Below are 14,678 nucleotides of genomic sequence, written 5' to 3'. Positions count from 1 at the left end.
TTTGGGAATGGAGAGGTACATGGTTTGCTCATGTATATAATGGAATTGTACTTTTTATTTCCATGATCATTGTGTATTTGCATGTGTAGGGACAGATCAGACAATTAATTTGAGGATTTCAATTACAGTCAAATATTTCTTTTCCAATTCCTGAACCCTTAGATTTGAGACTTTCCTTTTTTTTTTCTTTTGACATGTTTAAATCCTAGGAAATAATATTTCCTTTAAAATAAGCATAAAAGAATGCACTGCATATTTCAAATATGTGACAACAGCAGAAACTTAAGAGAGGATTGATGACTCATTCCAAGCCTCTAACAATGTTGTGACGTTATAGAGTAGCCCAAACTTTATGCTAAATTCTTCTCAGAAAGATTATTTTTATTTTAGTTGGCTTCACACACCGTAATATTTGAGAATATCGGATATACAAAATGTTGGAACATCTTGCTGTATATATGTTCTGCTCTGACAAACTTTTATACAAAAATAAACCTATTCGGTCTTTCACTAATAACTAGTAAGTTCTACATCAAAATTAAAGGTGACTTTGTGGTATACTTTCACTAGTATTATTTATTTTGTTAATACAAGAACTAATTATTCAGAAGTTATAAAATATAATGTCTCATAATAAAATATTTTAATAAGCAAAGAGCATAAAATAGCTTAGTTTTTACCTTTTTAGATGAAATTTTCATTGTTGTTATAGGAGCATGATTCTAAAATATTAGAAAACAACATGTTAGTTGCTCAAATATTCCTTAAAAGGATTTTACATTCAGATTTTTTTCTATTAAATCTCAAGAAGAAATCATTTTTCTTTATATATACATCTACTTTAAAAGTACTTGTCATATATAGCACATTTGCATATACTTGTCTATAAAGTACACTTTCTCTTTGGAAACTAAGGATAGAGTTGTTATACCTAAAGTTTGAGACCAGCCTGGCCGACATGGTAAAACCCCATCTCTACTAAAAATACAAAAATTAGCCAGGCATGGTGGTGGGCACCTGTAATCCCAGCTACTCGGGAAGCTGAGGCAGGAGAATTGCTTGAACCTGGGAGTCGGAGGTTGCAGTGAGCCGAGATTGCACCATTGCACTCCAGCCTGGGCAACAAGAGCAAAACTCTATCTCAAAAAAAAAAAAAAACAATGTAGTAATTAAAACACATGTATCGATATAGGCACTAGAACAAAAAATGAAAATCCAAAAAGGAAATTTTTGGAATATTCAATAAAATGAATAATTCAGAATCAGATCCATGGACTCAGGTGGAGGAAGACGTGGAATGGTACACCACCTAATTCCTCCGCAACACAAGCACTCTGCATAAGACACTATTGTTCACCTGCCAGTGCTGTTTTGGAACGATAATGTATTAGGCTGAACTATACTAGTTAATACTCATTGTTGCAAACAAAAAATATTGTTAGAAAAGGTTCTCTTTTGAAAAAATGTGAATGAAAGAACCTAAGAATTTTCTGAACTAGTAATGTGCTTGCAAAGTATTCATAACTTTACTTCTTAAAAATTATCCGTTACTTTTAATGATTAAAAATTAGACTTCTGGCGCAGTGCAGTGGCTCATGCCTGTAATCCCAGCACTTTGGGAGGCTGAGGTGGGCGGATCACCTGAGGTCAGGAGTTCAAGACCAGCCTGGCCAAAATGGTGAAACCCTGTCTCTACTACAAAATTAACTGAGTGTGGTGGCACATGCCTGTAATCCTGTAATCCCATTTACTCAGGAGGCTAAGGCAGGAGAATCGCTTGAACCCAGCAGGTGGAGGTTGCAGTGAGCCAAGATTGTGCCATGGCACTCCAGCCTGGGTAACAAGAGTGAAACCCATTTCAAAAAAAAACAAAAAAACAAAAAAAAACAAATTAGACTTCTGGTAAAGTGATTAAGAGCCATGAGCTTTACTTGAATAACTCAGGTGGGAACAAGCTCTCAAAATCAAGTGTACCCCAGTTATTTTGCTTTCTGGAGCTGCATGTATTTGCCAACATTTTAAAAGGGAAAACAGTGGTATCTTTAATTCTCCATTGCAACAATTTTTGATCATCCCATATAAATACGTGCATGCACATGTGCGCACACACAGGCATATACACATATACAAATGTTGCAACTTATAATCAGCTAGACAGTTACTAGTATTTATACTTCCAATTCTAGTTAAGCTCAGGGAAACCAGACTTATTGCCAGAAAATGTGGAACAGAGGACTAAAAGAAGAGATTATGGTCCTGCACTGTATAAAAACCAAGCTCCTGGTTTTTCAAAGTCACACTGAATTTTCTGCAGTACATCAGTGTGACACTTAGCTAAGAAAACTTTTCAATTTAAATGCATTATTTCCTCACATGCTCATCACAGTATATCATACACACCCAATTATTTTTACTCCACCTCAGAAATGTGACACAAACACCATGCTGAAGACAGTAACTGTATTCGGTAACTGTGTCTCCCGACTTGGCCGTATCAATCACTGGCACACACATTAGTAAGAAAACTCAGACTTTTTTTGGTGTCTCTTGAGCTGATGTCCCCACACGCATGCTGACTGACTCTGTTTTTCCACTGAGAGTTTATTATTCAAGATGATAACACCAGCATAACTCATATGACAGACCATAAGTAGTTAGCACGTGATCAGAATAACTCATGTTTCTTTCTGTAACATGTATGTTTAGGCTTATGTCATGCTCACTTAATTTAACATTTCCTGATAATCAAAAGGTGATACTTCAGTATAAAAAATGAAGTGCTGCTACATGACATTTTTGCTATCTTCAATAATACTCCAGAATAAGGCACTTCATATTATTTTGGCAAGCCAAGTTGTCCCTACAGAGTTGAATGAGAAAAAAAAAATGTTCTATATAATGTAATTTTGGTTAATCTAGTGAAAAAATCAATTTCTTTATAAAACAAAGCATGAAAAAAGCACTTGTCTGAATATCATTAACATCATTTTATGAGCCCAATTTTAACATGCCAATCACAAAAAACCTGTGCCAGTTAGTCTAGCATTAAAACTTGTAAATTTAATAATGTAGTAGGAAACTTGCCAGAGTTCCGCAAATTTTTTATTTGATTCTATTACATATTTCTTTACATTTAAAATTTATTACCTAAATCTAACAGTGCTGCACCCTACCCTCTTACGTGCTTATAAAGTCAATATTTTTGGTGACTGTGGGAATGTCTATTAGTGAGTCAATACATTCTAAATCTACTCAACTAAGCAAAGCAATTTGCTGGACTAGCAATAGTCTGCTAGTGGGAGTTCTAAAGTGCTACTTTTACTCAGTCATAGGCTGACTCTGGTCTTTTGTGGTGTCTGGGCCATTGTTTCTTAATTGGTTTAGTTGGAAATAGTGGTCTGCAGCAGGATTGATTCCATGCCAAACTTTCTTTGCAATTCTAATAGCTCCTCCGCTGCGCTTTACCCATCTTTCCAAATGCAGATAAAAAGCACCATGTGAACTACAGTGACTGATACTGTGAGCAGAGAAGGGCACGGCAGGACACCACAAATCCCCTCTCCTGGCTCACAGATAAAGAACAGGCACTCTGCCCTGACCAGGTGAGATCTTACAGTACTGAACTTCCCTTGGGTACGTTTTTTTTTTTTCTGTCCTTTTTCTTTTTTTATCCCAAATTCAAGGACAAGGAGAATAATACAATGAAATCTCAAGTTCTGATAGAACATGAAGTTCTGAGTGGTAAAGAGACAACATTTGTTTTATTTAACTGAAGTGACATTTGAGTTAAAGGCAATAAAACAAGAGAAAACAAAGTCGTTTTTCATGAAATTACTGGCTAAAAAAATATGAGAAAGCTTATCTAACAATCAATAATGTGCAAGTATTTGGGTTTCAGTGGCTTGTGAAGCAAATGATAAAAGCCCTTTCATGGCAAAATCTTCCAGACCTTGACAACTAGAACTCATTTTTTAAAAATAATGATGACCACAATTCTTCAAGTTGTGATGACAGCTTAAAAACAGAAAGAATCCTTTTATGTTAAGATAACTTGAAATGTAGGAAAACACTTTGCAAAAATATTTGTTCTGTATTTCTTATTTTATCTGGTGTTTTCCTACCCTCAAAAATTCATAACATTCATTTATTTGATCTTTTATCAAATATAGTTTCCTCCCAACTGGCTGTAAGATTAAAGAATTCACTCATCATGCATGTTCTGAGATTAATAGAAGAGATGTTCAAACCTTAAAGACTTCCAGCTCCTCCAGAATGAGCTCGCCACTGACAGAGTTGTTAGTAGGAAGAACAACCACTTTTTGCACAGTACCCCGATCTAAATTTAAAAAAAGAAGCAATGAGATGTTACAATACTTTTTAAAAGAAAGCTATTTAGACACAGGACTACTGACTTAGAATATTATTTATATAAGTATTTAGTAATCAAAAAACATTGTATATATTAAGCCATTGCCATGCGCTGAATGTATTCCAAATCTCATAAAAATTGAAACACATACAATTCAAGGGGAACCAATATGAATATCTTATATTTTGCACATATTGGGTATAGCTACAACTATGAGAGAAGGAAAGAATCTCCAAATGTTAAGTCAAAAGTTCGGAACCGAATGTGTATTCTTATAATACAATACATAAGTTTTTTTGTTTTGTTTTGTTTTTTTGAGACAGAGTCTTGCTCTGTTGCCCAGGCTGGAGTGCAGTGGTGCAATCTCGGCTCACTGCAACCTCTGCCTCCCGTGTTCAAGCGATTCTCCTGCTGCAGCCTCCCGAGTATCTGGGATTACGGGCGCCCACCACCATGCCTGGCTAAGTTTTTGTATTTTTAGTAGAGACAGGGTTTCACCATATTAGTTAGGATGGTCTCGATCTCCTGATCTCATGATCCACCCACCCTGGCCTCCCAAAGTCCTGGGATTACAGGCGTGGTGAGCCAATGTAACCGGCCAATACACAAGTTTAAGTTTGATCATTAATATTACTTTCTCCTCCACACCAACATTCTAAAGTGACAATCTCATTTTGTTAACATTAAAACAATGATTTCATTATTCAAAGAAAGATGACTACAAATGAATTTTTATAATAACTGTGTAAGTCACTAGGATTGGAAAATTCACATTTGGTCTGTAACTATGATGAACTTTAGACATGGTAAAATGTTTCCCTCACCATTCAAAATCATCTTCAAAAAAGAAACATAACTGATTTTATTTCAGGTGTGGATTCCTATTCATAGAAAAGTTCTACTATTTACACAACTTTGTCAGTTTGTTACAGTAGGTAGATAGTCAGACATGAATAGGCGAGGAGAGGGCCCCATCCCCAACCAGTAATGTCAGGCGACCAACGGGTGATGGTCAGGCAGTTATCACATGTCATGTCTCTCTAAAATAATAACTGGTTACAGCTGGTGCTGAGGCAGGAAAATAGGGTCTGGAGGCAGGGAGTGTCAAGCCAATTCACACTTCAGCTATGACAGGAAATATCCTCTCCACAGGGCATACACCGGGTAAATGACTTTGTAACTTTACCTCATCCCCTTCCTTTACACAGGTCATACCCCAAATAGAGGGTATTTAAACTCCAAAAAATTCTGTAACGGGGCCTTTGAGCCCCTGTGCTCAGGCCCACTCCCACACTGTGGAATGTACTTTCCTTTTCAATAAAACCTTTCATTCCTTCCTTGCTTTGTGTGTTTTGTCCAACTCTTTGCTCAAGATGCCAAGAACCTGGACACCCTCCACCGTTAACAGTGCCAGGAAAACACAGTCTCCCAGTAGATGGAAACACCTGAAACTGGTGATCAGCAGCTTCCCAATAAGATCTCAGGAGCTGGGTGAGTGAGCTCAAGCATGTGCATTAACAGGCAAAACGGGGCAGTTTTACTGGTCTCTGACCTTCTTTTAGGAATGCTAGACTGCGAAGGGAAGAACGCCTCAAGTGAGCACGGGCACAACTCCAGTAAACACACTGTGCATGCTCCCCTCCCATGTGCTGGCAGGCCACCATGCCTGCGGACAGCCTACCCCAAGGCAGGAAACAAGGGAGAAGGGACCCAAGACCCCAGAAGTATGTGAACCTGTAACACCCTAAGTCAAAGGCCAAAACTGCAAACTTGATTTCTCAAGTCACACAATTGTATTTTCCTTCCTTTAATTCCTGCTCTAAAGCTTTTCAATACACTTTTAACTCCTGTTCTAGAACTTGCTTTGGTCTCTCACTCTGTCTTAGGCCCCTTGGTCAAGTTCTTTCTTCTGAGGAAGCAACAACTTAGGTTGCTGCAGACTCATACAAATATGCTGCCAGTAACAAGCTGGCAATATGTTTCTTTGGATATTCTCAAAATGTGGAGGAAATATTGAAATTAGAGGATGCAAATAAGCTAAATCAAATAAGAAATGTACTCGTATTTCCCAATTACAGATAGCCAAAAACTGAGATGCTCAAATAAATATAAGAATATAAGAAATAATATTTATGTCAAAATTTGTAATTAAAATGGTTTCACAAGTCACATAAACATTATGCATATAATCATGCCACTCTACCAATCATATACATTTTAGGTTGAAAAGACACTAGTTTAGATTTAGCAATGTGGGGGTTAAAGCAAATTTGTGAGTAATCTGGCAAAGTAGAAATGTATTTACTTAAAATGTTTCTATTAATTAGTGAGTTGGATCATAAATATCAAGATATTGCTCTTTTATATTATAACTATAAATTTTAAATTTGTAAATATGTATTATAATCAACATAATGCACATTTTAAAATTCTGTTGAAAATGTTCTAAGAAGAATTAACTTGAACTGAATTGTACAGGAATTTACAACCAGAAATCATTTAGTGATAAATTTCAAATCTCATATCTCAAGTTGGCTTCTATTCCACAGGCACGAGTTACTCTGACATCAAAGATTTTATCTCATGTTTATAGTTTGTGTTTTATGAATCCAATGGAGTCAAAGTAATTCTTAATAAAGAATAAACTCAACTTTAAAACACTGCAAACTAAAAAATAAAAATCCACTAAATTAAAAACAATGTTTATACAAAAGAGCAAGAGAGAGTTTGCCAGGATAATGCCTGAAATTGTAAGGATACAAAGTATAAGCACATAGTCTTAGAAGTTGCAAAGCATTCTGTAATTTAAAATTCACTTCTTAAACCATACTCAAGAAAAGGCAAAATAATAATAATCCAAAAGATTTGCAGGCTTTAGTTTTAATCAAAAAGCTCTGAAATATCTGTTTTGTAGCTGCTTCCTTAGAATTACCCCGATAACAACTTAGATGATTTTCTTGAAAGATAAATAATACAAGTAAAAATCAGAAGTGAAAAAACATTTGGGGATGCTGTGCAAAGACATGTCACAATTGAAAAGGGATGCATGTGGTTGGAGGTGTTCCTTAATTTCTACTAACAACCTATTGGAATTAGCAGTGGAAACTTCTAGGGAAATACAACATACCAAAAAACGATCTGAAAGCCAGGAAACTGTGGTAGCTAGGGCAAGATTTGTGTGTGCATGTGAGTGTGTGTGCGTGTGTAAACGACCACACACATGTGTATGCATATATGTTCCTGTTGAATATTTGTTGAATTAACCTGTAGGCCATGAAGGATGAAAGAAAACTCAGGAGGATACAGATGTAAAATCTTTGTTATACGGGCATGTTATCATAAAAAGCATGTTCTTTTTTTTTGTTAACAAATCATATCAGTTTTACAGTTCCCTGCTGCAGTTTATAAGAATCACCACCATTACATGTGACAGCAAAATCCACATTCTTTCTTCTTTGGTTGCAACTCTTTAAATTTTTTTATCTTTAATCATTATGGATATATAATAGTTGTACATATTTATGAGGTACATATGATATTTTGATATATATATACAATGTTTAATGATCAAATCAGAGTAACTGAGGTACTCATTATCTTAAGCATTTATCATTTCTTTGTGTTAGGAACATTCCAATTCCAATCTTTTAGTTATTTTAAAATATACAATAAATTTCTGTTAACTATAGTTGCCCTATGAAAAGAGACGGAGTAGAGGCTGTGTGTAACACAGCTCCAAATAAAACCATGTAAAAACAGGTTTTGATTAGAAAGGTTCCAATAGATAAAACTATCAGCTCTGAAAAGAATTAAGTACTTCAAATGATACAACTGACTCCATATTCCCCTAATGTTTTCACTTACTATGACAGCAAAATTTTACAGAAATCCCCATTTTCTTCTGACAGGGCCCACAACAAACGTACTTTATGCATACCATCTTTAAAATATTACACAAAGAAGGGCTATAAAGATGAGCTAATAAAAAGATAATGCAGGCCGGGCACAGTGGCTCACGCCTGCAATCCCAGCACTTTGGGAGGCCAAGGTGGGCGCATCACCTGAAGTCAGGAGTTAGAGACCAGCCTGCCCAACATGGCGAAACCCTGTCTCTACTAAAAATACAAATAATTAGCCAGGTGTGGTGGCAGGCACCTGTAAATCCAGCTGCTGAGGAGGCTGAGGCATGAGAATCGCTTAAACCTGGGAGGCGGAGGTTGCAGTAGGCTGAGATAGTGTCACTGCACACCAGCCTGGGGGATAGAGCAAGAGTCTGTTCCCCCTTCCCCCCCCCAAAAAAAAGATAATGCAAACCCTGTTTTTTATCCATTTGCAAAAAAAGTTACAATACTACTTTTAGTCATTTCTCTTTTCCTTTGTTATTTTTGGTTTTGACAGTAGTGGGTTCCCTATATGAGGACTACTTCTGAGGTATCCTTGGGCTGTATCGTTTACTAATAATTAAGTAAGTAGTCTTAAGTTGTCTTCTATCCATTTTCACTCACTGATTCAACAAGAAAGTATTGAGTGAGTTCAGTGAGTTGAGCAGTATGCATGCAAACACACAGGCATAGGACTCAAGAGTTCAGAATCTAGAATTTATGGTTTTCTGAGAAATAAGTGTGTTCCCATTAAAATGTTCGTCACTGAGAGATAGGCATTCCAGAATGGCCGTAAAACTCTCAATTACTTATGTCCACAAAAAGCCATCTCCATGCCCTTTCGTTTGAAGATAATAATATACTTATCAAATGTCTTCCTTCTGGGGGTGGTGAGAATGGTATTCTCTGAATGTATTCACAACTATAAATCCTTTTTAGTGTTCTGCAGAATTGGGTTATTTTTACATCCTTGGGGAAAGCACCATGCCTATGATATAGTTACAGTGAAGCTGTCACTTCATTTTTCTTTAAACTTCACTTTGCTATTGTATAAAACGTAAATAATAACCATGCTTTTCATAATGGCTATCTAAAAATCCATTAAGCTAAGGCTAAAGCCTAGCCAGAATCACTTCCCTTCTTTTGGCACTAACACCCTGACACATCTTTCGGAAACACCAACTACCTCATTTCGAGTCTACCTGGTTAAGGAATGGCTTATCTCTCTCCCAGCTCCAGGGAGGCCCACATGATGTAGGCCTGGCCAACAAGAGCATACCCTTGCCCCTGTGATTCACATAGGAACGGGCTAGAAACAAGTGAGGGCCCTGCCCTTCCCGGGAATGAGTGAAGTGAGACTCTTCTTCTTTCTGAAATCAGGAGCATTAAAGCTTGTAAATCTGGAGGTGCTGGAGCCATTCTTGCTACCACATGCAGAGACTTCGTTTAAGAACAAGCAATGCACAGGAAAATAAAACTGAAAGGTGGTGAAATAAGTTCCTGACAACATGATATTAGCACAAATTCAGCTATGTCTGCGGCTGTGTTCTGGATTTCTCAGTTAAACGAAGAAAACGGTATTTTGTAAGTAGTCTGAGTAAGGTGTGTAGTCACTTTCAGTTGAAAGAGTTCTGACTAATAAAAATTAAACAAATAAGACATGGAAATTGCTTAGCATGGTGTCTGGCACATCAATAACATTCTCAGTAAGTGGAAGTTATGTTTTAGCTTTAGCTCCATCATTGAGTACACTTTTGACACGATTGTAGTCACTTTCTTTGACTGCATCTCAATTTTCTCATCTGTGAGGTATGGATAATAGAGATACTCTAAATACATTAAAGCATTGTGTGAATAAGCAAGACAAATCTGCAAAGTGATTTACATAATGCAACTCTATGCACAAAGATAACACAGCAGACTCATCAATCCATATGAGATACTTTCATTTTCTTTTGTTTTATTAAATCATCAAAGAAAATTTCCTAGACAGGCTTCCTTCCTACCTTATTTTATACTATCTAATTTTTTTTGTAATATAAGGAACACAGCAGTTATCCTTAAACCTTTCCACCGTCTCTGGCCAAGAGATCAGCTTGCATTTATAAGTACAGTAAGTGTTGGCTGTGGCAGGCAAGTGATCAAACACAGCTCATTACCAAGCAGGTCACTGGAATAGTCATTTGTATATCTATCTCCTGAGTTTTATGTAAACAGTCCTTAGGGAGTTTCCCTGGAAACTGATGTGCCAAACTGTCTGCTTTCCCCTGTGCTTCTGGTTGCCTAGGGATTTGGGGCAACACTGCCTCCTTAATGAGATCTGGCCAGTCCCTTCCTCCTGGTTGCTAACCTATAAAAGTATTCCAGTCAGGGCCAGCCTAATGGGTGTGTCACCCATAGTCACACAAGTTCCTGTGCTCTTTGTGCTCCTAGGTGTCAGTCTAGGTAGCCCCGTACATGATATTAGGGGTAAATTATTGAGAAATAATTAGTTCTAGTATTAATTTATAGTAGTATTATAAAAGACAAAATCACCATATTTACTAAAAGGCATCTCTTCCCTTTTAATAATTTTCTGAGACGACCTGCTTATTAAAATAAGGAAACATACTTTGAAAGCCCAAAAAAGAACTGCAAAATCTTTGCTTGGCAAATGAATGCTTAATAGAGATGAGGGAGGTATGACGAGACATGTCAATTATTAATTTCTATAATTATGTATTGATAATTGGCTGCCTTATTTTACGTTAAAATACCCATTCCTAATGCATTTATTTTCCTGTTAGGTAATCAAACTGCTGCTACGATCTTTTAATAGTGAGTTTCAACATTTCAGAATAAAACTGAATCACGAGTTATAAAATCTTTATTAATTCACTGAATCTACTTTTAAAAGGTAGCATTCTATGCATGTGTATGCCTTGTTACAAAAAAAATAAAGTATTTCTAAACGGAGTTATTTAGCACAATTTCTCACGTTTAGCAGGGTTTCTCACATGGTGAGCTTTGAATTGGTCATTGGAAAGCTGTAACGTTGACACCTTCAGCCTCAGCCCTGGGGGCATTAGAGCCCCAGCTGGGCATCTCAAGTGTCTGTATTTGAGGGGAGGCCCTAAGAAAGGCTGTCTCAACATAAGCCATCTAATCATCTTCCCAAGTGTGTTGATGCTAAAGATTTTATAGGGTCATATAAATTTGGAATGACTGGGTTAAACTAGGTTAATTTTTTTTTTCCCTGCAGAGCCTTTCAGAAAAGTTAACATTCTTTGTTGCATTACGAGGAAAATAGTGTACTCAGTGACTTTCAAGTTTATTTGCTGATACCATTAATTTCACTTAGCTCCTTAGCACCTTATTCTGGCTTTCAGATTACCTCACTCAAAGTCACCTTCGGAGTTTACTAAAAATACAGATGCTGGTTCCCACATCACACCACAGACATAATTTCTGGAGGTGCTGCATATTAAATAAGCTTTAGAGAAGAAGCATGTGTTTGCTCAAACATTAAAGAATCATGAGAGACAAACAGTATCATTTTTTAAACCTATTTCATTTCTTGGTAGTTGTCTGTATTTAATCAAAGAGAAAGCTACCAAATTAGTTTTTAAAATATAAATATGTTACTTTTTTTCTATTTTTAGCTAAAATAACATATTTTCTACAACTATATTAAATTATTGACCTATTTGCAATATATTAAAATATTCGGGGGAAGTCTTCAGGCAGAATTTTAACAAATAATTTTCACATGGTTTGAAAATTAGAGTACATATATAATTTAAGATATTGTAAAAATAATGATCTTCAGTAAAATGAATGATAAAGCCTAGAGTTGGCATAAAAATAAGGAAATAGACATTTTCAAACGCTTTTGGTAGAAATGTAATCAGGAAAATCTTTCTGCAGGGCAATATGGCCATTAACCATGATGGGGTAACTGATACTAGAGTACTTTCCTGCAGTAAGCAAATAAAAAAACTGGACAAAATGTATGAGGCCATTCTTTTTAGGTAACAGCTAACAGGCAGTGCAAGACTAGAAGAAAGGACACTCACAAGCTAATCTTCATGATCATCCCCCACTTTCTGTCTGGGAACAATCCCAACAGAGGTTCAGAGAGCTTGTGTTCAAGCAGAACATGGTGGTCCCACTAAGATGAGGAGGCAGATACGAAAATGTGGGGCAGCAGAAAGAAATCAGTTCTGTGGTACAGAGTGTCAGAGAGAGGGAGGCGTCCAGAAAGTGGGTTTCAGAAATCCACGTGGAAACACTCTGTGAGTCTGTGCTTGAGTCCTGGGCTACATATGCAGGATGAGAGCACCAGAGGCTTACCAGATTGCAGGTGCTACTTGAGAAAACTGTTCAGATAAATTACAGGTTTGGCAATTCTGGAAGAGCAAAGCTGGATGAAGTTGTTCTTGCTTCAGTCAGATCTCATTAACACCTTGTTAAAAACCGTGACATCCAGCTGACACAAGAAAGGCTGAGATTTTTAAAGTGTCATATTCTAGAGTAAGACCTAATTTAGGCCTGCCCTAACAAAACCCGTAACCTAATCTGGTAAGATGTGGAAGGGAGAGATTTTGGAGTTTGAGTCCTGTAAAATTGGAGTGACATGCTTTAAGCATATGCATTCGAACAAAGAGTAGTACAAGTCCAAACAAGCGCAAAGCGATCAGCTAATAATAAAGTGCTTGCTATAATAAGAATGAACACCATCAGAGGAAGAAAACAGAACTCAAGCCCAGGGCATTATCCATGATTTCCAGGATTCAACAACATAATTCATTATATATCAAAAAGAGAGAAAACAGGACCAAGAGTCAAGAAGAACAAAGTTGAGATAAACCAGATGCTGGGCTTAGCAAATAACAGCTTTAAAGCAGTTACTGTAATTAGTATAAATATGTTCTAATAATAAAACAAATATATTCAAAAACTAAAGGAAGGCATGGTTTCAACAAATTAACAGACAGGAAAATTCAGAAAAGAAATAAAGACTATCCACCAAACAAGATGGAAATTTTAGAACTAAAAGTATGATAACAGAAATAAAATATTAACTCCATGGGTTTAACAGCAGATTCAAGTATTAAGAGTTGAAAGAGAAAACAGTCAATTAACTTAAAGACAGATTATAGAATTTATGCAATTGGAAGAACAGAGGGAAAAAAGACTGAAGGAGGTGAACAGACCCTCTTGGCCTATGTATTATCAAATGGTCCAACATATATGTGACTAGAGTTTCACAAGAAGAATAGAGAGATTGGAGAAGAAAAATACTTGAAAAAATAATGGCCATACACTTCCCAAATTTGATGAAAAACATTACATTGCAGATGTAAGGATTCATTAATAACCAAGCTGAAGAAATGTTAAAGGAGTCAAACCCTGGCATATTTTACGTAAACTGCTGAAAACAAACCATAGAGAAAAATCCTTGAAAGGAACAAGAGAAAAAATACATTGTCATGAGAACAAGGAACATAATTATTGGTAAGTTTTTATGAGAAACAAGGGAGGCCAGGAGGATAATGGAATGACTTTTTTTTTTTTTTTAATGTTGAAAGAAAAGACTAAGTGAACCCACAATTCTATATCCACAAAAATACTCTTTTTAAAAAAGTGAAAACAATCAGTAAAAGCATGGAAAGTTTGTTGCCTGCAGACCTCCTGCATTTGGAGAAATTTCTAAAGGATGCCTTTTAGCATGAAGGGAATTGGTACAAAATGGAAACTCCAAAAGAATGAGAATCCGGTATGATTCTCTTTTTGTTAGTGCTAACTGGTGTACAGGTAGAAATTTTGGAACTGCTACAGATATTTGAGAACATGGTAAAAGCTGAAATAAGAACAAAGCTGACCCATTTCCGAAAATCTTACTGACAGAAAAATAAAACTATCTACTCTAAAAAATAAATTAAAAAGTCAAACAGACCTGTATGTGATATCTTACAGAGTATTAAAAAAATCAGTATTTTTAGTCTAATCCCTGTATTAAGTAGGGAATTATATTCTATTTTTAATGCAGGCCCATTATCTTTTATCTACAATTGTAAAACTCACAAGTTTGTTTTCTTTTTTCTTAAATTTCTTTGGTGGCAAAATCTGTCCTTACTTGAACTAATTTGGTCATAAAACCTGACCTGCACTGACTTCAGGCTATTTATGGCGGTTGTTTTTTTACACAGGGTTTGAAGATTTCTGTTTCGCTGCAGAAACAGTACTGTGCATTATTACAGGGTGTGGTCCCGGGTTCTGCAAGTCATGTTACCTCATATATATGAATACATTACCTTTTCCTATTCAACTACTTCTGAATTCTGAGGCACACTTGGTTTCAAATAAGGTAATATAAACTGTAATTGCTTTTCTTTTTTAAAAAAATATTTTCTAGATCCTTTTTACAATGAGCATATGTAACTTTG

General features: G+C 36.1%; 1 protein-coding gene across 3 annotated transcripts in view; it reads right to left on the bottom strand.

Moving 5' to 3' along the window:
• Window positions 1–14,678, bottom strand: part of SEMA3C (semaphorin 3C) — a 182,050-nt gene that overhangs the window by 18,402 nt on the left and 148,970 nt on the right. For all 3 annotated transcript variants that reach the window (XM_025379295.1, XM_025379296.1, XM_025379294.1), the window contains 2 exons: window positions 4,248–4,336; window positions 681–722 (listed from right to left, as the gene is read on the bottom strand). In XM_025379295.1, the coding sequence (XP_025235080.1) occupies window positions 681–722; window positions 4,248–4,336 (131 nt within the window). The remainder of the gene's footprint in view (window positions 1–680; window positions 723–4,247; window positions 4,337–14,678) is intronic.

Source organism: Theropithecus gelada, chromosome 3 (assembly GCF_003255815.1).
Source record: "Theropithecus gelada isolate Dixy chromosome 3, Tgel_1.0, whole genome shotgun sequence".
Taxonomy (NCBI): Eukaryota; Metazoa; Chordata; class Mammalia; order Primates; family Cercopithecidae; genus Theropithecus; species Theropithecus gelada.
Note: the sequence above shows the minus strand (reverse complement) of the source record. Positions and strands in the feature narration are given on the sequence as shown.